We start from the raw sequence: 24,900 nt of genomic DNA, 5'->3' as shown, positions 1-24,900 counted from the left end.
TTGGGCACTAGGGGCTGCTGTGCTGCAGGCAATTGCAGGTGCTTTTAGCTGGGAAAAGAGCTGCAGAGCAGGTGCAATACAGCTGGCAATCCACTTACTCTCCTGCTCTGCTCATTATTTCAGAGCATGTTCAGGGACAACTCTAGAAGGGGAGTTAATGAAGCTTAGGGCAGCCTTACTCCTTCCAGGCTGGTCTGGAAAATAGTGGTGGGTGTTGTTAGAAAAGGAGGTTTTAAATGGGTGAAGTGTTGCAGAAGTCTTCCAAGAGAAATGAAGGAACTGCCTGTGGCAGTGGAGAAAGACAGCACGTGCTCTGGAGATAGGAATCTCCAGAAGTGTGTGTGTGTGTGTGATGGCATGATGCTGGAAGAGAAGCCTTACAGCATCCATACTGAAAAAGGCTGGGAAGATAATAGATGTATAGAATTGAAGGACAGAGTTGGGGAACAGAGGTAAAGCACAGACTGAACTGCAGAGGACAGCTCTAAAAATTTGGTGTGGTTTTTAAGACTTAATTTTCACCCTGCTTATAGGCAAAGGTATTCAACATCAAGAAAGCAGACTTAGAAAACACACTTTGAAAACAAACAAGACCAATCTGTTTAGCTTTAAATTTCTTGTGTTTTTTTTAGTCTGATTGTGATTTGGGAGATTCTAACTCATGGTGTTGATGATAACACTGAAAAGTTAATTCAACACTGAATTTAATGTGATTAGATGTTACTATTGAAACACTGTAATCAGAATAAAACTGTCAACGATTTTTAAGAAAAAAAGTCCAAGAATCATTGCCTGTGTTTAGTCATCTGTGACAAGAAAGCAGTATATTCATCCTATGCATTTTAGATAACCAGTGCACTCCTAAGAGCGGATCCCCAGTCAACCATAAATCTCCGTCAAGTGCCTTGTCTACAGTATTACATAGTATTCCCTCTGGAAGAAAGCAGAAAAAAATTCCTGCGGCCCTCAAAGAAGTAAGTGTTTTATTGGTCAAAAATAATGCCTTGTTGCTATTATATCATCAATATTAACAATAAAAAAAAAATTTCCATATTTTAGCCATCTTCACTAGAATCAAAAGTCAAAATTTGCCTGTAACAGTGGTTTGGGCCTTAGTTTTATATAGGCAGGGACGTGAACTATGAAGCAGCGTATAAACTGCATAAACACCTGTGAGACTGTGATTCAGAGAGATAGTCGGAACTGTAATTTCTTTCTTGCTTCCCCACCACAGTCAATGAGAAGACTCCTACACCAACTCAGCTCTTGGCTTATGATTAGGAAAGATAGAGCTAAACTCTGCCTACCTACACCTGAGGTCTTGGGAATGGGACGAAGTAATTTTCCTTCTTATATAGGAATGTGTTCTCATGCTGTACGTGGTCCTCAGTGTTTCAGCCCTCTCTTGCCCTGTTGCATCCGATTTAAGTTCCAACCCTTTAGTGACTGCAGAAACCTCCCTTCCAGACCAGATAGATGGTGGCAGACAAAATCGTTTTTCTTTCAGCCATCTGAGTGAATTAGCAGCATTAACTTGAGATCAGATAAGAATTTGAGTCTTTAACAGGACAGAGCTCTGGAGATCTGTTTTAAAAAAAGCTGTACTGTGAAAACCTGGACAGATGCATACATACTCTTTGTTGTTTTGGGTTTTTTTTTGTCTTCAGGTTTCAGCAAATACAGAAGACTCTACAATGAGTGGCTACCTACACAGATCTAAGGGCAGTAAGAAACCATGGAAACACCTATGGTTTGTTATAAAAAATAAGGTGCTATACACATATGCTGCTAGTGAGGTAAGAGACTACATATTAGAAATCAAATATCCAATGATAATACTGTCTTTGTAGCAAAGTTGTTTATTTTTATGATCTAGAAACAAGCTATAAAATTAGATCACCTTACAGTAATTGATCTGATTGCGATGTAGTATTTTGAAAAGGCCCAGTGAGCTTGGTACCATAATACGCTGATAGAGCTACGCTGTTTCTGATTCCAGACCTAGCTTTGAGTACTTCTGCACTGCACACCATTGCACAGTTGTAGGTATGTTCTGAGTCAGTTGAATACATGGGGGTCTGTTTGGATGCATCACCCTGGACTAGTGGCAAAGCCAACATTATAAAATCATCTTGAAGTATCTTGTTCTGCAGTTCCATAAGGTATTTTGAATGCTTGGAAAATGAGCAAACTAAATCTCTTTACTTTTCCCTAAACTGTCGTCTTCAGCCTGGAGTTATTATTTGATATACAGTGCTGCAGTAGAAAAAAAGAAATGCATCTTATCTAATGGCATTTGCTTTTTTATTTAGAATGTGTAGTCCTATTGCAGTTGGAATAATCTCTAACCAATATACATAAGCTCTGCACATCCCAGCATGTGCAGAGGATGTAGTTTTATTGCATCTTACAATGTTTTGCAACATATATGGATATATTGTAGCACTGGATCTTGGTTTTCGCTTATCTGTATTATATGTTATAGTTTGCTAACAGCTTTCAAGAGCAAAATATCCAAAGCATCTGTTTAAAGGTATTGCTATCCCTCACTTATTTTCAAAATGTAAGGCCCAACCTATCCTGACCATATAAAGAATTACCCTTCTTCACCCCCACACCACCCCCACTCTAGTTATTTCCTGGTTTGTGCTCAGATTTGTTCCTGGGTTGTCCTGCTGTAGTGCCAACCTTTATTTTAGAACTCCTGAATTATGTCCAGAACCTGTGATGTTATTTCCACCATAGTATTGGCAATAGTAAAAAAAAAAACCAAGTAGTTCTAAAAATATCTTAAATAATTATGTACAAAACAATTACTTTTGCAAGGATTTGAAAAATATTTCAAAGCATTGTGTCTCTTCTGGCAGTTGCAAAGGAGACTTTGGCAACTGTAAAGAAAGGCATATTAGTCTGTGACAGTCACTTTAAATTTTCTTTTGCTTGGCTTCCTCTGAGATATCAGCCTTCCATAGTAGCTTCAGTTTGCAGCTCGCAATCACAGAATTAACTCTTTCCTATTTTCTTTAAACTAAGGAGTATCTGTTCTTATTTTTCGTCTTGATGAGCCATTGCAGGAAACACTGTTTAGAGTCTCAAGGGAAGGTCCACTGTGGCCTTAGCCAGGAAACCCCACTGAAGCTACTTATATTTGTTCCAAGTGATATCATGATTAGTGGTAAAAAGGCCACATACTAGTGGTACAAAGACCTAAGACGGTAAAACAGATTGCTAAGCCTTACTTGACTGTTTTCCAAAATTAAGAAAAGCTGCTTTCACAGAATACTCTTGTTTCAATGTAGAGGCAACTACCAAAGTCTTCACCTGATGTGTCAGTGTTTATTTATATTCTTTGTTTATTTTTTATATCCAGAAGCATTGCAGGACCCTGCCAAGTTACAAAACACTGTTTTGGAATTTGCAGGGGATGAAAATACCTTTTTTTTTTTTTAACTTCCAAAAATGCTTTGCATTGTATTTATTAATTAAAAGACAAGAGTATAAAAAAAGGAAGTAATTGAGATGAATGAGGAAGGGAAAAGATTGCCTTTTTTGCCAGGTTTTGAAATTAAATGAAGAGAAGGTAAAAGGTACAGCTTCTCTTACTGCTCTTTCCTAGCCACCCACTTGTGAACACTCAGCAATTTTTTTTCCCTATCCTGTTAATTTTCAGCAACAAAAAGCAAAGTAAGTTTAGCCATCAAAAGTATTTGGAGTGTGACTCCAGTGGTTGAGAACATAGGTTACATCCATAGCTCCTCATTTTAGCATACTCAGTGCAGCTAATAGCATCCTATACCACTTCTAAGACATGAAAACTAAGGTTGTTGGAGGGCAGAACGATGAGACTATACAGTGAAAGACAAGGTAGATGTTATCAGGGAAATAAAAAGAGGAACAGCACTATTGAAGTCTATGAGGTTTTGTTATTTCCTGTCCCCTGATTCATGCATGGAGACTATAAAAAACAGCATTTTGTGCATGACTATTTGTAACAACTTGTTTGTTGTATAATCTGTTGCAATGCTATGGTGCATGAATAAAGTTTAAACGCATTCTTTAGTAGGTCTTATAAGCTCTAATTTTGTCTTGTTTGCTTTTCTCCCCGTAAAATAGGATGTGGCAGCGTTAGAGAGCCAGCCTTTACTTGGATTCACAGTCAGTGAAGTAAAAGATGAAAACTCAGAGTCTAGAGTGTTCCATTTACTGCACAAAAACACTTTATTTTACATATTCAAAGCAGATGATCCCCATTCAGCTCAAAAGTAAGAAACTATTTGAATTAATTTGTTACTTTTTTTTAGAAAATGTTTCAGAAGTCATGAATGTTAATATTCACAGATAAAGCATATGTACAAAAGATGCATATTATATAATATGTAAATAAAACTTTTAAATTACTTAAACACAAGGTCCTGGTTTCATTAGGACTTCTGAAATGCTTTAAATGAAGAAGCAGACTGTCCTTTGCACAAGAATGAATGTAGGAGAATGGAAAAGTCTAAGATAAAATAGGAAAACTTTCTTTTTCCTAGCCCATTCCTCTATCTCTGGTCTGCTCAAGTGAAAATTGAATGTTACCTTTGGAGAAATCCAGAAAATATGTTTTTAAAATTAACTGATGTGTCCCTTCTTTATTTCCAGCTGTAAATGTTAGTTATTTTTAATGAATATATGGCAGTGAAAAATAAAGCAAACCCTAAAAAGTAAGGGACAGAAGTTTGAAGTGTGTGTGCAGATGTGCACGAGTACCTAGGCATGCTTAGTATGTTCAGATCAAAAGCTTGAATTCAAAGAACACTCACACAAGCTGTTTCATTTCAAGTCCTGCTGATGTGTCTGAGTTTGGAGTCATATTTATCAATTTATGCATTGTGTGTGTTTTATATAAAATAACCTAGAAGCTTGGTCATTAATCAGTAGAAAGCATTTGCTATATGAATCATGGAGTAAACTAGAAATGAGCATGGAAGCAATACATTGAAGTTATCTTGCCTATATGCCTAGCTTATCTGACTGGTTTCACTGCAGTTTTCCCAAATGAATTGTACATTAATAAAATAGATTTCATGTGCTAACTAGTCCGTTATTGATACTTAAGCATTCAAATGGCTGCAGATATAGTTTTGTGCAAATAGGGATATTCTAAAAAACAAAGTACCCACGGCTACTGAAAATTTTGAACAGCTGAGAACGTGCTTAATGACATTTCTCTACACGCAAAATCTGGAATTCTTTATTTGATTTTGGGGGGTATTTTGTCTTGCAGATGCACACAAATGTTTCCTTGTTAATTAAGATAGTATTCTCTTGTTTCCACTGTGTCCTCATTTGTACTATATAAAACAAAACTAAAAAAATCCAAGGCATTCAATAGCTTTGTTTTCCTATTCAGACAATGGCTTTTGTCATCAATAGGAAAACTTGAAATTGGACGTACTGTATTCTGTTGAGGCTAGGAATAGCATTAAGTACCTTAAATTGCAAGCTTTCTCCAAGTATTTAATATCCTTAGGAGATTTACGCTGAACCTCAGAATAAATGCTGCTTTGATAGCATTAAAAGAAAAAACAAAGAACATGCTGTTGGCCTGTTTGCAACAGCGGACACTATTTTTTCCTGTTAGGGCCAAAGAAATATCTGATACCTTTGTGTAAGTGCAGTATTAAATTTGAACAGATGTTTACTTTTTGATGAGCTTTTAAATTTGTTAGTCCAGTACTAAGTTCAATGCTTAAGCTGTTTATGAATTTGTTGTATTTGTATTCCATTGTAGTTATTTTTTATGAATATATGGCAGTGGAAAATACAGTGAGCCCTAAAAAGTAAGGGATAGAAGTTTGAGTTGTGTGTGCAGACAGGCATGAGCACTCACACATGCTGAATATGTTCATACCAAAAACTTAAATTCAAAGAACATGCACACAGTTACAAAGTTAAACACTCAGGGCGAGGAAGAGCCAACATCTGTTACTAACATTTAGATACCCTGTGAATACTAAGAGGGTTGAATTTCCATGATAAAGGTAATTTTACAATCTTTGTCTCATGCAATTCTTGCAAGAATTTCACTCAGGAAAAAAAATCATCAGTATGTGGGCCCCTTAACTTTACATGCACACAGTTCAGCCCTCACTCAGAAGACAGAATTATTCCATTTTTTACTGTATTTGTCAGTGTAGCATCAGAGTGCTTCAGAAACATTAATTTTTGCAGCATCCTTGAGAAGGTGAGGATTATTACCTTCATAATCAAGTAGGAACAGAAACTACAGGTATAGGGGGTAAAAGTATCTGAATATTAACCTTGAATTTCCAGTTTGAGACACCTTGGATCAGCTGTTTGGGACTTCCTCCCCTTTACATATACTTGTATTTTCAGGGATATGATGTGCAGGATATCTGTTAATATGCGATTCAGTAGTAGCACATATTGTGTGTGTGAATACAGGGGAAGTCCTGTCATCATGCAAAAGCACCATTCCTCCACCCCAGCCCACGTGCCCTGTGGCTTCCTCTCTCACCCCAACTAGTCCTTCACTAGTACCCTTGTACCAGCTGCAAAAGCAGAGGGCTGGGTTATGCAGATGGCTGCCTCAGTTATAGTAGTGTCCTGATTCATCCCAGATCATGTTTGCAGTGAAATAAGAGAAGGGAGCATTGGGGTTTTATAAAAGGTATGCAATCATGTTGTTAAAGTTGGCAGAACCTTGGCATATCCTACTTTTCGAGCATTTGATTTCCCAGCTTCACTTGTTCTTTATGCATGTAACTTCAGTATGGAAGGGGTATGGAAAAAAGTTTCTATCATCTGGCCTTGTACTGATGCCTAATACGTCTCTAGCAAGCTTTGTACGCTTGGACTCATTGGATAGATTTCTGGCATTTGCACTAACAGACCAACTGGTAATGGAAGTGTGATGTTGTTTCTTCTGTGAATCTGTAGCCAGTCACAGCAGTGTGACTTATACTTTTACCAGCAACTTCCTAACAGTGTTTAAATTTCTAATAGGTGGATAGAAGCTTTTCAAGAAGGCACCATATTATAGCAGTGTCAGCATCATGTCTGCGAGTTTAAAGGAAAATGTCCAAGGATGGTGGTAAAACAGAATAGAGCAGCTGTTCAAAGAAGCAGAATCCTGCCGTCTCAACCTACACAAAATTGTATATTTATCAGAATTAGGAGTTGTTGCATTTTTAGTGTAAGGTAATATTTTTTTAAAGAATTGTGTGTATTTCTGTGTTGATACAAAATGTGTTATTTATTAAATTCCAATGTTTACTTTAATGGTCAGAATTATTTGTGAGGTCTGCAATGAGGTCCAAAGTGCTGATGTCTTCAGAATGGCAGGTGGTTGGTCAACATATTCATAAAGTTTGTGCTTTTTTTAAAAAACAGAACAAATCTGCTGCAATTGTACAGTTCCTCAGGATTTGTGTATAGGTCTTGAGCTGCTGATGCTCACTTTGCAATTTAGCAAGAACAGATCAGAATAGGAATTTCAAAGGTTTTGGATCTTTGTTGGCTATGTAAACTCCTTTATGAGAAATTGTATAATATTGCTGCTCCTTTCCTTGAATGGCAGTTGAAATCTTGCATACCAGTACATTAAAACAGTACAATGAATTCTGTATCACAGAAGCAATTGTAAAGTACAGTTCAATTATTAAAAACGAGAAAAGGGAAAAATACTTTAAAACAGACTTTGCAATTACAGAGACAAGGCACTAGAGCTTTTACAGTACTACAAATGCCAAAGAGACTAAATGAGTTATCTTCAAACAATTGCAGGATATATTTTCTTTTATGTTTCCAGTAGTAATTTAAAGCAGAGTAAAAAATACATTTCTGATATACAGGGAAAAGATGAAATATCTTACTTGTTTCAAAACTTTGTGTCAAATGAGTTCTGTACGCAGTATGAAACACTGTTTAAACTATTGTTCAAAGAACGTTAAACAAATCTATGCATCTCCCCTCCCAAAATTTTAAACTATTGTATATTTAAATATTATGTTTAAACTGGAGTTGCCATACCAAGAAAACCCAGCTTTTTTAGTGCAGATGGCATTGAAATGTATACCATTCTTTGAAATACCTTTTGTTTACACTATGATTTGTTCTGTACGACACTTTAAAACACAATTCAGTTTTAGGTGTTTGTTTTTTTTTTTCTTTAAGAAAATTGTCAGTAATACCTCATTAGGAAATACTTACTGATGATTCTGGTGCATTTATTCTATTTAACTTTTGAAAAATTTTTAACACTGTAATAGCATAAATGGAACTAGAACTATGAAAAACACATGAGAAGAAGCCATTTTTATGTCAAATGCAATGCATGTGTAGCCAGTTAATTTTACTCTATGAAACACTTCTCAGTAGTCCTCTGAATCAAGCTAGTTGTGGTAACAGAATTAAGAGCAATTCACTTTTAATTAATAGTTTGAATCCATTTAAAAGCTATTCTATGGCCTTACAATGGAAAGAGAATAGATGATAGAATAGTTAGTAGTTATCACAGAAAGGCCAAGAACGAAAATGCAAACCAAAATTCTTTTATTCTCTCAAATACCTCAGTATCAGGTCTAACACAGCTCTGAAGAAGCTTGATTTTCCAGAGCTTCTGTTAAGTTAGTAGCAGAAGCCTAATCCTTAAGTATACAAGTAATTTCATTGACTTCAAGCATTTCAGTAGAGTACCTTTCTGAATCAGGGACTCAAGGCTGTAGATCTGGCTTCCCTCATGAATGCTAGAGAATTGACCAGTTAGTGTTTGAAATTCAGTGAAAGTCTGATCAAAGCCTTTGTTCTCTTTTATTTTAATACAAATGTGGTAAATGAATATTTTTCTCTTGTAATATATAAAGAGCTTTTACTTAATTTTCAAAAATAGCCGCTGACTGAAGCCACGTAAGCTATTAACATTAGTCTCTTCAGGGTGATTTCTGACATGGTTTTTACTGTATCCAAAACAAAACTGATGCTGATGTAACATAGATGTGATGTGGCTCTTCCAGGTGATAGTATCAAAGGGAAGAGCTGCTTAATATTTTCATAGGGACTGCACACCAACCAAGATGGAAAGCCATGAACCAGCAAATGAATCAGAAATTTGGCTAGGAGCAAGCTAATTTGATTTCAATTTATGGTTTGATATTGATCTCCCTGCTGCAAAACAGAGCAATAAAAGTAAAATACATACTGAATAAGGTGCCCAAGTTCTGCCTCGTGTGGCCTCAAACTACCTCTCGAGGATTTGGTGCAGAGTGAGCAAATAGTTTAAAGTGTTTTGTAAAAGTCAGAGGACTTCTTCCAGAAGCAGTTGATCAACCAAAAAAATCTTTCTGTGACAGAAATAGATTAGAACGGAGCCTTAAAAACAATAGTACACATACTGCAGTCTAATTCTGTGTGAAATAAATTGTCTTTGTTAACAGTCTGAATATTTCTTTCCCTCTTTCTCCAGCACTAGTGCTTTGTGTCATATGAAGAACCCACAACGTAGACATTTTCATAACATTTTCAGATGGTTTTCAAACTTACCATATTTCTCCAGTTCGCCTCCCATTTTGATTCATTACCATCAAAAGTAAAGTATTCACTTCTTGATTTGACTAAACACTAAAACAAGACCAGAAGTTTTTAAACACCTGGCTACCTCTTCTTATAAGAATCTATAGTTAATAATTAATTTAAGGTCGGTTAGTAGAGTATGAGACAAACATTAGCATTGAATATTAGTTCTAGCATCTTTATTCTTGAATAAATGAAAGGTTCTAGGATCCTGAATTCTCTTTAACTTAAAGCTATTTTTTGTGCCCAAAGGACTTACAACAAATGGATAGTTGAGCAGCTATGGAACACATTTTACTAAATATTTTTTGTGTGTGGAAACTTGATTACTCCATTATGTATATTACATCATAACATAAAGAGATGTTTGGAAAGACACATTCAATGCATTTGTTTGCCATAACTGCTGTCCCCCATATTTACCATCCAAATAGGCTTTTATTTGGAACAGTCCTAAATCGTACTGTCTAAATGAAAGAAAAGAATCTTTATTTTGTAAATGAAAACAGTTTAAAGTTGTTGTAAATATTCCTGTGGATATGTATCATTTTTGTATAAATAAAATCACATTAGTTGAGTCTGCATCAGGTTTTTTTAAATATTTTCAGGGTTTTATGTATTATGTAATTTGTATATTCACTGATTTTCAAATGGCAGAATTTGCTGTCATTATCCTGCACGACAGTCTTGCTTTAAAATTCATACTATGTCTTGCCCTTATGAACAGAAAACAGCCTGAAAAGGTAGGTGTTGTGCACAGACTGACACTGCTGCTGGATCTGACCACCTGAAACACTAGCTTTAAGTGAATTATCTTGCTTATGTCAGCCAAGACACTACACACTCTCACTACCAAAACTGATGTCTTTGCTACAAAAATTATTTCCATCTTCCTGCCCTCCTGTCTTTCCTTAGCAGCCTCTTGCTGTTTAGTTCTTCTCTTTCTGTTCCCTCTTCCCCAGCCCCCCAAATTAAAAGCCCATGCCTTCACGAGTTCATGATGTTTGTTTTCTATAGAGCCCTTCCACAACCGGGTGCAGAGCCTGTGCTGGAATGCGGCTTGCAGACAAAACGTGACAATCCAAAAAATTGCTCCTGAGCGGTCCCACCTGTAGGACACCAAGTAGTGGGGTTTTATCTCCTGAAGCCACCTCCCAGCCTTGGGGCATGACGGCCCTTCAGAACTTCACCAGGAATGAACTAGGCTCCCTACGCCGATGTGCTATAATGCAGTGTGATTTACAGGTCTATGAGCAGAAACTGTAGCTGCAGCAACAGCTGACTAGGATACATTAACCCATAGAGAAAGCACTTCATTAATGCAATATTCTTGAACATTTTATCAGTGGAGATAAGACAGTTCTGGAGCGCAGGATGACAGGGCTATTCTCTCCTCTCCTGGTGAATAAACGTACCCACGGCAAAGAAAGCATCCTAAGAAATTATCATTCTAAAGAATTAAGGGAGTTATGTCTACGTGAAGGTCAAATGAATTTACTTCAATAAATCCTTTTGCAAAATCCAGTTCTGCTGTATCTATTAAAGTGTGCCTGAATCGCAGTTTCAGTTGGCATGAGTATTTTAGCAGGGCCTGTAAGGGAGAGATTTTTCTGTCATGTTAGTTATGCTGCCTCCTTGTACTTCTCTGACAGATGTTTGAAAGCAGTTTTTTGATAACTTGCAGTAACAGCATGAAGGGTTTTGCTTCTCTGCATGTTTTTGATGGGGATGTGTCTCTTGTAATCCTGGCTGACACAGCTACATGGATGTGCCTTTGTAATACAGATCAAGTATGAATTGGGTCACTTGCTAAGAAAAAAAATCAAAACATGTTTTATTGGTTACAGTGACATTTCTGCTCTAGTGAGGGTATCAGCAGACTTGTCTGAAATAAGCTTTGGTGCAAATTCCTTGGTATTTGTTAAATTAAATTGCAATAAGCTCCTTCATTTAGAAAGTGGATGTGCAGCTCAGGCTCGTTTGGGAAGTGACAAGCCCTGTAAATTGACAGTGCTGTAACATTTGACACTTTCAGGAAATGCTTAGCAAGTTAATTGCTCCAATTTAAAAATTTTTCAGGAGGTTCATTTGGATTTGGCTTTTGGGAATGTGTTTGATCAAAAAGCAAAACACGATGCTTGCAAGTACTGACTGAACTAGTGATCTTGAGCTAGGGGAGCTAGATGCAGTGTGGCACTGGGCATGGGAAGAAAAGCAGTAAAGGAATTGGCAAGATAAAAGTGTGAATGACTTAACACATAAATTGCTTGTATTCTTTGGGGTTTTTCCTATCTCTGTTTCTCAGATGTTGATGCTTATGTCATCTGATTCAGTAGAAATTTCATAAAATGGTCTCAATGAATTTCAGATAATGAAATTGTGCATACAGCCCCGGTGGCCTAAATGATCTTGAAGTTCCTGCTGATCTCCAACCACAGCTATACAATCTTCTTTGAACAGATGGAAGAGGAGGGGGAAAAAGGGACATATTTGAAGTATAAAACTTATTTAAAATCAAGGTCACTAAAATAATTAGCATAAACTAAGTAATTAGCTAACACAAATTTGGTCCAAAGAAATGTCGAGACACAGGCAGAACAGCAGTGAAGTTGTTCCTTTGGCATTTTTTCAAAAGTCGTACTCCAGCAGGCCATGCACTCATTGGCAGCCAGGCTGCCCATTGCCTTTCCAAACCCTGTTCAGAGCAGTGTTGACATTTAACGAGGTGATTTGCTGCTGCCATTCTGGCGGAGAAAGCCAGCTCTTCCAAACACCGCTGGTTGAACTGCCACAGGGTAACTCGCAGCGTGATGAAGCGGTTTAGGTCTTCATCATGTTGCATGTTTCAAACCGAATCTGCAAGTCTCATCTATGTATCTGCCCCAGTGGGAAGACCCCACCAAGCTACCCAAAGCCAAAGCAAACGCTTTGTGCCTGTGATGTCGAAAGCTGACACGTTCCCGTTTCCTTGCGGGGAACTGCAGGGAGCATTTGGAGGCTCCAGTTCTCCTCTCGATGGGCACGATAAGGCCCGCAGGGCTGTCAGAACGACTCAGGGCCGAGCCATGTTTCCCCATCGGTGAGGGAGCTTCGCCTCAGGGCCCGGCCCGCTGCCACCCGCCCACCGCACCTCAGCTCTCGGTGCTCCCTGCGCCACCCCCTGCCCCGCGGCTTATGCCCGCCAGCGCGGACAAAGGGCTGCCCACACCCGCCGCGGCGGCGCAGGCCGCAGGGCTGCCGCCGCCGCCACCCCACCCCCGGGCGCTGTTAACGGCCGGAAGGGCGGGGAAGGTGAGGCGGGCCCGATGGCGGCGCCCCGAGCCCCGCCCCGCGCGGACCCCTCCCCGGCGGGACCCCCGCCCTCCCCGCAAGGCGGCCCGGCGCGAGCGCAGGCGCAGGCGCAGCCGCCGCGGCGGGGAGGGGCGGGGCGGGGCCGCGCCGAGCGGAGCCGAGCCGAGGGGGCGGGGTCGCGAACTCTGACCTCCGGGAGCCGGAGCCGACAAATAAACCCGCCGGAGAAGCCGCCGGGCACCGGGCCCGCCAGGTGAGCGACTCCCCCGGCAGCGGACGCGGCCTGGCGGAGGCGGCGGATGCGCCTGCCGCGGCCGCGCGCTAACGGTGCGGGCCCGCGCGGCTGCCGGCCCGCCGCCTCCGCGGAGCGTGGCGCGGGGCGCCGCCCGTCCCGTCCCGTCCCGTCCCGTCCCGTCCCGCCTCGCCTCAGGTCTCGGCGCGTCCCGCGGGCGGCCCCGCGCCCCCCGACCTTTCACCTACAGGAACCGCTTGCGCCTCCCGCCGCCCCGCATCCGGGCGACGCCGGCTGCCGCTTCCTGCCGCGAGGCGGGCTCGGACCCCTCCTGCTGGGGAGAGGGAGCCGCGGGGGGAGGCGGCGGCAGCGGCGGGCGATGCCACCCTCGTGCTGGGCTGCGGGCCCCCCCCCCGCCCCGGCCCCGCGCAGCCATTTTGTGCGGGGCGCCGCTCTGCGGCCCCACCAGCCGCGGCGGAGGACGAGCCCGGGCGCTGGCTCGCCGCCCCTTCCCCCTCACCGCGCCTCCTCGCCGCAGCCCCGCGAAGCCCTCCGGGGAGGGGAGAGGCGAGGGCAGCCTGGCGGGAGGGTAGGCTGGGGGGGAGGATGGGCCCGGGTGCTGGGCCGGGGCTTGGCCGCCGCACTTCTCCTTCCCTCCCCGCGGCTGCCGTGCGCGGCCGCAGCCCTCCCGGGGGGGTGGGTGGCCGTGCTCCCCCCCGACCCCCCCAGCCACTTTGTGCCTGCTGACTCCCATCACCCCGCCGGCTCTCTGTTCTCAGATATCGGTAGCGGCTGTCTGGGTTTATTTGGGTTAAGGTAGTGCGTCCTGCGTACACTCGGTGTTATTTTTGTTGGGGCAGATGACCCTGTCGCTGTGCCTTATTTTGTCTCGTTGGGTGGGGTTTTCTTTTAAGCTGTGGGGTTTGTGGGTTCTTTCTTTTCTCAGTGCTACAATATATTGTCTTAAGTGTAAAAAGCACAGCCCTGTACTATAGGGTAAACTTATATTTGCATGTTGTGGAGGGAAGAGAGGAGATGGTATGCGTTGTGCAAATAAACTTACACAACAACAACAACAAAAAAGTCTTTCGATATTGGTCTTACTGCAAGACAAGTGCATGGACATGATATTTGAAAAACTGAGTTGGGCATTCTTCATATGTGAAATCTCTGATCTGAAGCTACTAATACCAGCATCGGCAAGGTGCACTTGGGAAAGGTGCTATAGTAGGAAGAGCTGCATCCACACCTATCATAGAAAAATAATATGGAAAATAATTAAAATAGTTTTCTGCAGGACAACTTCCTGTTTTGGAATCAGCATTGTATAAGTAGCAATAAAAGTATCAGAGGGGGGGGCAAAACATCACATTACTGTACTGGGCGAGGTAGTGTTCACCTAGTGACTCTGTTCTGTGCTTTGTAATTTTGAATGGCTTTTTCTGTAACAGCATTTTTACCTGAAAATAACTGTAAATATTTTTTCCCCCTGATAGTCTGTGGCAGCCAGTTGTGATGTGAGGTATCCTAGTCCAACAGCATTTAGCGCACAGCTTGCTCCATGATGTACAGCTTTCCTCAGGGACACTTTTTTGAGGGAAGTCTTAAGGTCTGTGAAATGTTCTACTTCTCCTGCCTGTAGCTCTTTCTCCAGAGACATTGCAGATCCTCTGTTATCACAGAACTAAGTATTTTCGTGTGATGGTGGTTAGCTGTACGTGTGCACATGCATGGTAAAGTAAGGAACATAACTGATATCACCTGGTGGGTGTACAGTCCTCAAATGCTTCTGCAGTTCATGCAGACTGCGTTATCTGGATGATTGGACACTACTTGTTAAGTCTGTTGCATTCTATAACAACAGATCAAGATATTTATTACAGAAAATTGCTCACAGTAGGTGAATTACCTAGTTTCAACTTTTCCCCTCAATTCTTGGGACACTTAGTAATATTTCTGTTTTTCTTGCTGGTTGTATTTTCTTGTGAAATACAAGGGAGCAAATTTGCTGAGAATTCTGGTATCTTTAAGAGTAGCCATAGCCCAGGCTAGATTGTGGGAGAGGAGGAGGTGGTGTTTTTTTTAAAGCCTACATTGATTTTTCTGGTCCATTTAGCCTCTGAAGACAAAGCACCAAGCAACGTGTGTAACTCTGAAGGTTACTCTGCTTTGGCGGGAAGGGGATTGGACCAGATGACCTCCAGAAATACCTTTCAACATGAATTATTTCATGATTGTATTCTGTTACTAAAGGTGTATTGTGGGGGGGGGGGTGGGACAAAATCAAGCAAAAACCCAGTGATACTGTAGCATGCAGTTAAATAGTTCACATACAAAATAGAATCACAGAATGCTTAAAGCTAATGTGCTAGTCCAGTGAAAACTGGCTTTCATCTATAATATGAAATCTAAATATTTACACTGGTAAGATTAGTTCACTTGTTCCCTATGCTGATACTCAATTTTCATTTTGATTTATTGTGTGCTCATTGTATTATGCAATTAAAATTTGTGCAGCCAGTGAAGTTGCTGGAGTTTCCTTAAAGTTTGTGAAGGAAAGCAGTTTCCCTAAAGGAAGTAACCTGTGTCTAATATCTGGGTGAAAAACCCCTGAAAAAAAAAACCAGCACCCCTTGCTTGAAGTAGGGAGCTTAACTGTGTATAAGGAATAGTCACATCAAATCTTTAACTTGTACACGTTTTCTGCTGGCAGACAAAGTGTAGATCTCAGCTGGCAGTGCTGCAGCTGGCAGAGGGTACGCGTGCCTTTCCTGCTTCAGCAGCCATCCTGGCTTAAGCAGTTTTAATAGTAAGCTTTGCTAACCTGAGTTATTTTGGTTGATACGGGTCAGGGAGCTCTCATGTGAGTATCTGCTTTCCCAGACCTGTCGGGGTATTAACAGCCCCGTGAGGAAGTGGTAAGCAGCTGGGCTGGCTGTGGGGGCTGCGCAGCTGCCTGCATATGCTTTTTTGTCACATGCAGGCTGCATCATGCAACCAACAGTGACCATCAGGGAAAACTAAACAATACCTAAGTTACTTTCTGGTAAACTTTTTACATTTTTTCCTCAGTGCTGTTTCAAGCTGCTTTTAGCACTAAACTTGTGCCTGTACATTATTGGCATAAGGTAAGCTGCTGCAAAACAGAATTTCATCAGTGTGAGAATGATGGATAAAACTGCAAAGGTGCAGTTAATCAAATTCGTACTCTGGTGTATGCAGACCTGTCTGTATTCTTACCCTTCAGTCAGCAGCTTTTGATTCCAGAGATTACTGCCTTAAATAGTACTCAACAAACTCCTAAAGCAACAAAGGATTTCTCTTCTGAAGAATCAAACTCTTAATTTCCAATTCTCTGAGATTGGAAGGTTGCTTGTGCTTTCTGAGCGAGTCCCATGTGTCTTATGATGCAGTGCTGCAGATTTTGTAAGGAAGTACGTTCCTTCCTGAAAATCATGGTCTAAGAACTGCCTTTCTGTATCAATATTTAGATTAATTTTGTTGGTTTGGCCAGGCCTTCTCTGAAAGGCTGTTCAAATGTGTTTAACTTAAATTACTTTTGTTCAACTTGATAGTAAGAGAGGCTGGACTAAGCTAAGTATTTGACTGCCTTTGTAGGAAGTTAAACCAGAAACTTGAAAAACATAAGCCACCAACAAACTAAAGCCAAACCCTCTGCTATTGTCATATTAGCTATAATTAATGGTTATTTCATTCCAAATAAGTTGAGGTTGCTGTTTATAGCTTAGCAGTAACTTTGTGGTGTGAAAACTGCCCCATTTGTTTTGGTAATATGTTTCCTTTGAACTATTAGCAGGACAGTGTAAGTGTCAACACGGCTAATTATTTTACTCTTGACTGACTTAATCTGAATATTTTTTCGAGAGTCCTTTATATACATGTTTATAGGAATTAAAAACAAACATATGCCCTTGAACAAAATCTAATCCTGAGGAGTTGATAAAGCAAAAAAAAAAAACAAAACACCAGGTGAAGAGGCAGGTGATGATATTTATAAAGGGATATTTTGATCTGAAACAATGTCAGCACTGATTTGCGGGAAGGATGTGTGTGAAACTCAGGGTTTTTCTTCTGAAGGAAGTTTCTGTGGATATGAACGTGTGCAAGTTGTAAGGGGAGAGGTAGTAGTACTGTTGAATAGGTCTGAAAGTCCTTTCCATAGTGAACCTTCACGTATCCACTACCTTGTCTGTGGCTGTAGTTCGGTGAATACTCTGAGCAGTCACATCACACCACACCTTTATGGGCAAGCTGGTGTTATACATAAGCTGGTGTAACAATATGGGCTTTTTCCAAAAGAAATGGTTTTATTTCTGCTTTTACCTGCATTTCTTGTGTTACGTGTAGCAATTGTTAGCTGCAGGGTGAGTAAATGCGGAAGATGAGCTTACCGTACAGCTACACAACCACGAGTTCAAATGCAGAGGGGGACAAAGCTGTCAGACAGGAGTGGGGCCAGCCCTCTGTGAAATGCTGTAATTACAAACATAGTGGATGTAATGCCTCCCTGTGTTCAGAAAGAAGGATTTGCACTCTCTATGCTGTGTTAGCGTAATCTTTGTGTGCCAGGTAGGAGAATGGACCTGCCTGCACCTAATCCAGTGAAGGGGGAAGTCTTTAATCAGGTGAACTTCCATTGTGCAGCTTCAGCTCTGGTGCAGGGAACCAGTTTGGTTTTTTTTTCTTCCTGTACCAGTGCAGGATTTTGCAAGCTTCAGGTGCAGACTGCAGGCTATGGCTGACATTACAGAGGGCAGCTTGACCTGATTAAATGGCTGTCTCCTTACCTAGCTCTGGCATGTAGCCAGTGCTCATGTGAGTGGACTCACTAGCAGACAGCCCCTGTGCCTTTCCTCCTCCTTCCTTTCCCTCATTGTTTGAAGGGCTGGTGAGCTGAATCAGCTCTGTAGCTGTTCAGGCAGGTTCTAGAGATGGCATGATAAAAGCAACAGAAGCCCAGGGCTAAAAGGGAGACTGTCCCTTTGGTGGCCCACACTCTACGAATGACTCGGCAGTCTCCTCAAAATCTATCCTAGCAATTCTGTTTTCTTACCTCTTCCCACTGTAGCACTTGCTTACATGAAAAAGCGGTGAGAGCAATGGTTCTAAATTAATTGTACAGGCAGGCCTGCAAATGCATCTCTTTCTCTATTGCTGTGTGTCTTTTAATTATTCCCTTATGCTTTTACAAGCATCTCATCTTCCCTTGCTTGCCTGCAGGTTTAGCTGCTTCAGTTTCCTGTGGTTATCTGTCTCTTACATATGTACTCTCTAAATCTTGATGTCATGCAAATTTAATAAACAGTATCTAACTGGGTGTCAAGAGTCACATAAATATTCCTTAGTTCATTGATAAAGAGAATGTTACTCCTTTAAGTCTGCCAACTGTTCTACCATCTTGAGCAATATGGCTTACAGAACAATAATCCAAGAATAGCTCATTTAGCTTCCCGTGTTCATTGAGCTTTTCTTGTATGAAGCATTGAGCAGAGTACCGTCACTTGTTTCACAAATGTGTTTGAATTCCTTGGCTTAATTTATTAGCTGTAAAGCATTGCAGAATACTGTTCTGAAGTATAGAAATCTTAGTGCTTAAAACAAGGAACAGAACCCCCTAACTCTGGCACTTTTAATCATAGAGAGATTGTTACATGCTTTTTATTTTAGGTGTAGGTATTTATTGAACAAGTTTAGCACAGGTTATGCTGAATTCTTAATTAGTACATGAGTCTGAGAATGGAAATGAGGACTAGTTTCCATTTTAAGGTACAGAGTAGCTGTAAGCCCAGTGTGATGACCTGAGCTAAAATAGCATATCCTTAGTTCATTTTCTGAGGTATGTTGAAATCATTTAGTACTGAAGCGGTATGACTATAGAGAGAGATTAAGACAGTTTCTTCTAAGAGGGAATACTTTTCCAGTTAGCTTTCCATTATATTAACCTTTTGAGCTTTCCTAAAAAGTAATATTGATCTTCCTGTATTTCTTTTTACTGTGATATAAGAACAGAAAGCAAAGTTCACAGTAACTTCTGCAGCCATAACTAGTTAACGTGCCTGTACCTGAAAAGTATCTAGAAAGTTCTTATGTAACTTTATTAGTTTAAATGTGCATCTGATCTTCTACAGGTGGATTTAATCTAGGAAAGACCCCTGTATTAACACACATTCCATACATATACATATTCATTACCAGAATCATTATGCATTCCATACATACACAGACTCAAACTGGTTTGACAGTGCCAGCAGGGTAAGTTAAACTACTCAAATTTTACAAGCATCATTCTTGCACCAGTAAAACCACACTAGCCAGGGTTATGACATTTTTTTAAAAGTAAACTGAAGATCTCTGGGGTGGACAGAATTTTCTTGTGTTGTATCTTTATACCAATGTGGTTTGTTCTCGCTCATTTAAAGGGTGTTAAATCACAAGCAAGGTACTTTATAGCGGGGCAGCTATACCAACAGTGCAGTGTAATAGAACAAGAGATGTTACCATTTATATCAAATGCAGAGTCCAAACATACTGCTTTTAAAGTCCTTAGTCTACACTGGTATAATATTTTGAAATAGTATTAATAGGAACTTCCTACTAGGATAATTAAAGTTGTATAACTTTTGTCCCTGGAGAAGGGTGCGAGTTAAACATTGATGTCTTCTGGGTATAACTGTACTAGTGGAGGGGTTAGTGCTTCTGATTACTGACCCTCAAATTTGCTGGCTGTTCTCGTGGGAATGTTTCCTAACCCATTTCAGTTGAAGTAAGCCAAAAACAATTTAAAAAGTAAGTCTTTCCTAAGTTATTTTGACTAAAACATTGGGAAAATTCTGGCACATAAAAACTGAGGAAGAAGTAAAGAAGAGTGGTTGAATTAGTGCAAGCTAATGAAAGTTTTCCACTGACATGGTGGCTCATGGAGCGCTTATCTAAAGTAGCGATGGAAAACCATTGGCGATGATGCCAGGTTCAATACCAGCGAGTTTGGGCTAACACTGATGATAGTGATGTATTTAAAAATAACTCTGCTCCTCCTGCCAAGAAGGTTCACTAACTCATAAACTAACAATATTTATATAGGATTTACATACAGAAAGAGATTCTAGTTGCATTTCATTTGAGTGTGAAGATTGAAGAGAGATGCAATAAATGTATTGTGAGTAATACAGAGGAAGTCTAATGCCTGTCTTTCATCAAAATGCCTGCTTTTAGATGCTTCTTCTAATAAATTGGGTTGAGGGATTGAGGTTTTGAAAAGAAGAGATGGATATATAATTCTGTCTCTCTGTGAGTTTTTTTTTTTTTCCAAAGGTTTTTGAAAGAGTGTCACTTTTTTTAATTTAATTATGTGGGAAGTAATACTGTCAAGCACTTGAGAAATAACTTTGAAAACAAATGCAGTGATTATACTTGTAAAGCAGGTCTAATCAGTATAAATACAGATGCTAATATTTGTGTTACTCTGTACCTTGAGCAACAGAAGAGGAGCTTACTGTGTTGGGTATCTTCTAGGAAAGTGATTTTTCCCTGGCCCCAGAAATTTACTACTCATGAGAAAATACACAAATGGATCATCACAGACTGAGGGGAATACGAGGGTATAAAAGTAGAATATATTGGACAGTTGGGGAGGCAGTGATCTAATCATGTTGACAATCTAAATGTTGTCAGTTTTGACGTTTTCAGCAACACATCTCCTTTAAGACAAATTGAAAGAAGGTCATGTATTTGTTTTGTAGAGTTGTAGAAAGAGTGTTTCCAGTCTTAATGGCAGATCTGCAAAAAGTTGTAGAAGGAAGTAAGAGCTTAAGCAGTGAACAGTATCATTAGCTAAATGGTCATGGCACAAAGCATTTCTTATCACTTCATTTTTTAGAACCTTCATGGTAAAAGTGAAGGCAAGGATCTTAAGTCTGATGTGAAAAAGAGAAACCAGTAGAGGAATTAAGCAATAATTGCTATAAGCAACTGTAGTCTTGCTGGTTGAAACAGTGAGTGAAGAAAGTGATTTTTGCAGGAGTATTTAAAGTGAGATATGAATGAGGTAAAATTTAATTGGACAATGTTTGCAAACAACTTAGTGCTTGATGTATTGGCAGGAGCCTTGGCTCTCCTCCTTCCCCCTCTTGGAGTAATAATATAACTGTAATATTATTTCAGTTCTTTTAATTGTGGGACATCATAAAGAAGATCCTAAAAGTATGTGCAGTTTTTTTCATGTTGTGTTTTCTGGTCTTTTTTAGAATTCCAGCTCTTTTCCTTTCATTGTTTTAGATAACTTTAGAAAGGAAATATTAATGTGATTAGCAGTCTTTAACTAGCATCTGGATAAAGTTTGGTTTATCTTGATCTGTCTCATTCCCTTTGAAAGGAGAACAAAACATTCTCAAGGAAGAAAACATCAATTATTTGACTCAATCTACTTCTTTCCTATGCTAGCAATAAAAAACATTTCTTGTATGTTGCCTGATGTGTGCTTTGAAGGTGTGTGGCATGGTTTGGACAAGTGTGGAAAAAAGAAGCATTTCTGAAATCATGAAGAATCACATTAGATTGAGAACACTTTGAAGATTACTTCCACTTATTGAAGATCAAAACTCAGATTGTGGTGACAGTTATTTAAATCTTTTTCTTTACTGGGAAATGAAGGTTTGTTCTAAAGTGTTTAAGGAGTATTTCCCAATTTCACATAGCTCCAAGTTTAGAATATAGTCATCATTTCACGTGAAATAATTCAGCTTTTGGGAATGTTGGCTGCAGTAACTCAGGAAAAGAAGCTTTTAAAATATGAAAAATGTGCTAAATTTGTAAATTTACATAGTAGAAGAAAAAACAGCTAAAGCATTTTTCCCACTTAATTCTTTGCAGGGATCTCTAAAGAGTGATTAAGCATACCTGATGTGAAGTCTAACATAGATACCTTTGGTAAGCAAAAGGTGAACTATGAAACTTTTTATATCTGTCCCAAAGTTAGCTTAGAATTTGTTGATAGCCAGTTCTCCTTGACCTGTCCTGCCCCCTCGTCTCCAGCGTCAAGATGCACAGCCTAAGAGGTAGCTACTGCTCAAAGAGGCAGCCTTGCTGCTTCGCACAAGGTGCTTGTCTGGCTCCACAGTGAGCCGTGTCAGGCTCAGGACGGGCCGAAAACAGGGGGTACAGTTTCACGGGGCTGAATTGGGCTGAATTATCAGCTCCCCACCACCAACAATGGAAAGGGAGGTTCGTCTCCTCCTTCATTATCCTTTTTTTCCTCCCTCCCTCCCTTGACTTCTAACAACATATTTTCCCTTTTGTCTGCGGTGGAATGAATCTGACTGCAAAGTAAATTAGTTCAGTGTGCTTACCTAGCAGATGTTTGGTGCATTTCTGCTAGGTTAGTTTTCTGTCTTTTTAGTGAGTTGAATTGTCCTAGTGTGTGGTCAACGCCACCACAGCTTGGTCAGGGTCAGCAGGACCTCCTCCCCGGGGGTGAGCTGTAATTCTGTTCAAACTGCCCTGATTTGACAAATAAGAGAGAGGTTTCTGCCAGTTCAGTTCCTTGAACTGACTTCTCAGGGCATTATGTGTATACCAATGCCATCACGAGAAGAGGTGAAATAATAAAGCAAAAATGGGGAATGGGATAGGAATGCCTGTTTCAGCTAGCCGTTTCAGCAGTTGAGCTGTGGCATGAAATGCTGCCTGAAAGTTTATCACTTAAACATTGAAGTTGGTGAGTTTTTTCACCAGTATACGTGCTCTTCAGAGCAAAGTCACGTGGTTTATTGGCAGTGATTTAAGTTAAGGCATTTCAGCGCAGAGTACCATTGTTAGAAATACTGGATTTGTCAGTTAGTGCCCTTGTGTTTAGGGATCACTGAATTAAATAAAGCCACACCACACAAAAACCCCTACTACTGAATGTTTATGCAACTTGAAATTGCAGGTGTCAAAACATAAAATCTGTAAGTTCTTGTCAATAATACTCTTCAATTTCACATTATTAAAAAAAAGATAGAAAACATAAGGGAATAATCCTGAAAATGTATCGCTTTTTCATTGTGTGTAATTACAACTCACACTGGTTACAAAGGTATGCATGAAGTTGTGCACCAACTTGAGCCGTAGCCTCACTTATGCCATGTCAGGTAAATGAGCGAGGAACCTGATTTTCATTAGCCTTTATCTTAGGATGTAGTTGAGCGTGATATTTGCAAGTGTCAGAGACACTAATCTTTTACAATTTTTTTTTTTCTTAAAGTCCACGGAAATTCCATCTCCTAAGGTTACACTCTACTTTAAGAGCTCTGATTCGTAATCAAGGACATCAGTGCAATTCCTGACACTTAGCACTTCTAGCTGTCATCCCGCCTATAATATACACATGGCCAAGGTGCTGTTGAGCCAGTTGCTGAGCATTACTTGTTTACTGCATGGCATTTTAACACAAACGGTAAAGACAAACTTCAGAATAATGCACTGCTCTCTGGTGATTCAGCAACCAGTTCAGAAGTAGCTCATCGACATGTACACTTTGAGTGAGAAGATGAGATGGAGGATTAATTCAGTTGGGTGTTCCAGGCTATGCTGCCTCTGCTTATAAGCGCTGTTAAAGTCTGACCAGTGTTTCAGACTGGTCGCTTGCTTCTGAGAATTTGAATCAGTGCTTTACTCACTAGTAAGAGCCGTAGTGGGACTGACTGCTAAGGAGTATTAATTTGCCAGTTGTTTTTGTGTACACAAAGGAATTTCACCTGCTGAAGTGATGCCAGCGGAAGATCATATCCTCATAATCAGTATCACTTCATAGACCAGGCTTGATGTACATCGGTCTTAAGTTACTGTGTTAAAAAAAAAATAACTGGAGTGATATATTGGCATTTATCCATTTTAAACAGTCTTAGCTTAGTTTTGTTTACAGGCTTGTTTCACTACAGAAGTTTAAAAATGCAATGTTGCAACAGTGTAAATGCACCGGTACATTTTATGCCTATAATAGGACTGTTTCCAACTTAACCCTGAGCTTTTAAACTTAACAATTTGTGAGTCAAAGCAATTAAAGTTTCACCGTTTCTCCATAAATTGGTTTATCAGCATTTATAACTCAAGAACTTTACACCTCTGCAGTATATCCTCAAAAACATGTAATCACAAGCTCAATACCCTCAAAAACTGAATTCACAATGAAATAAATAAACAAGGCTTTACCGGAAAGATGGTGCTTCATGCTGAAAAACTCAACTACATATATGGTTTTTTTATTATTATTTAGTGATGGCTTTGAATGACAGAACTTTAACACAAAAATGTGAAGAGCTAATACCCCTTTCCTTTTGTTCAAGTGATAGATTTTCTAAAAAGAATCCAGTAGGATGATTAATGTCACATCAAAAGAGGCCTCAAATTGCCAAGTTCTAATACATGCATGAAAATGCAGAAAAACTGAGTACACTCTTCCAATGCATCAATTGCTGTTGTAAACACTAATTAAAAAGACTGCTTTCGTAGCTCTTTCATAATGCAGCAGTCGTCAGTTGGTAAAATCCCAAAATTGAATTTTTTTATATATATATGCACACGCCCACACACTTTATGCTATCGCAATACTTTCATTGTAATACTTTTCTAGGCAGTGGATTTCTGCATATAGGTTATAATAACTGCATGTCAGAGGTGGTTTGCTTAATGTTTTTATTGATTACCAATGTGGTTTTCAGGGCTGTCTTCTAAGTTATCAAGAGCTAGCGTATACTGTGTCTCTATCAGCTTCTCTCCAGACATTTTCTATTGCTGCTAGTAATACA

General features: G+C 40.0%; 2 protein-coding genes across 14 annotated transcripts in view; both read left to right on the top strand.

Moving 5' to 3' along the window:
• The window catches only part of FGD6 (FYVE, RhoGEF and PH domain containing 6), a 73,320-nt gene extending 63,170 nt beyond the window's left edge, over window positions 1-10,150 (top strand). Inside the window, exons 18-21 of the mRNA XM_075151216.1 lie at window positions 847-974; window positions 1,668-1,796; window positions 4,114-4,262; window positions 7,009-10,150. Coding sequence (XP_075007317.1) covers window positions 847-974; window positions 1,668-1,796; window positions 4,114-4,262; window positions 7,009-7,045 — 443 coding nt within the window. The 3' untranslated portion in view covers window positions 7,046-10,150. The remainder of the gene's footprint in view (window positions 1-846; window positions 975-1,667; window positions 1,797-4,113; window positions 4,263-7,008) is intronic.
• Window positions 10,151-12,990: 2,840 nt separating this feature from the next.
• NR2C1 (nuclear receptor subfamily 2 group C member 1) overlaps window positions 12,991-24,900 on the top strand; it is a 52,689-nt gene continuing 40,779 nt past the window's right edge. For 10 of the 13 annotated variants that reach the window (XR_012673842.1, XM_075151306.1, XM_075151338.1 and 7 more), the window contains exon 1: window positions 13,031-13,117. The gene's annotated coding sequence lies outside the window, so the exon portion shown is untranslated. Of the gene's footprint in view, window positions 13,118-24,900 lie in introns of all 13 variants that reach the window. The other 3 variants (XM_075151298.1, XM_075151328.1, XM_075151278.1) reach the window with 3 other exon arrangements.

The sequence above is a fragment of the Calonectris borealis genome, chromosome 1 (genome assembly GCF_964195595.1).
Source record: "Calonectris borealis chromosome 1, bCalBor7.hap1.2, whole genome shotgun sequence".
Lineage (NCBI taxonomy): Eukaryota > Metazoa > Chordata > Aves > Procellariiformes > Procellariidae > Calonectris > Calonectris borealis.
The sequence above is the reverse complement of the archived record's forward strand: the minus strand, read 5'-3'. Positions and strand labels throughout refer to the sequence as shown.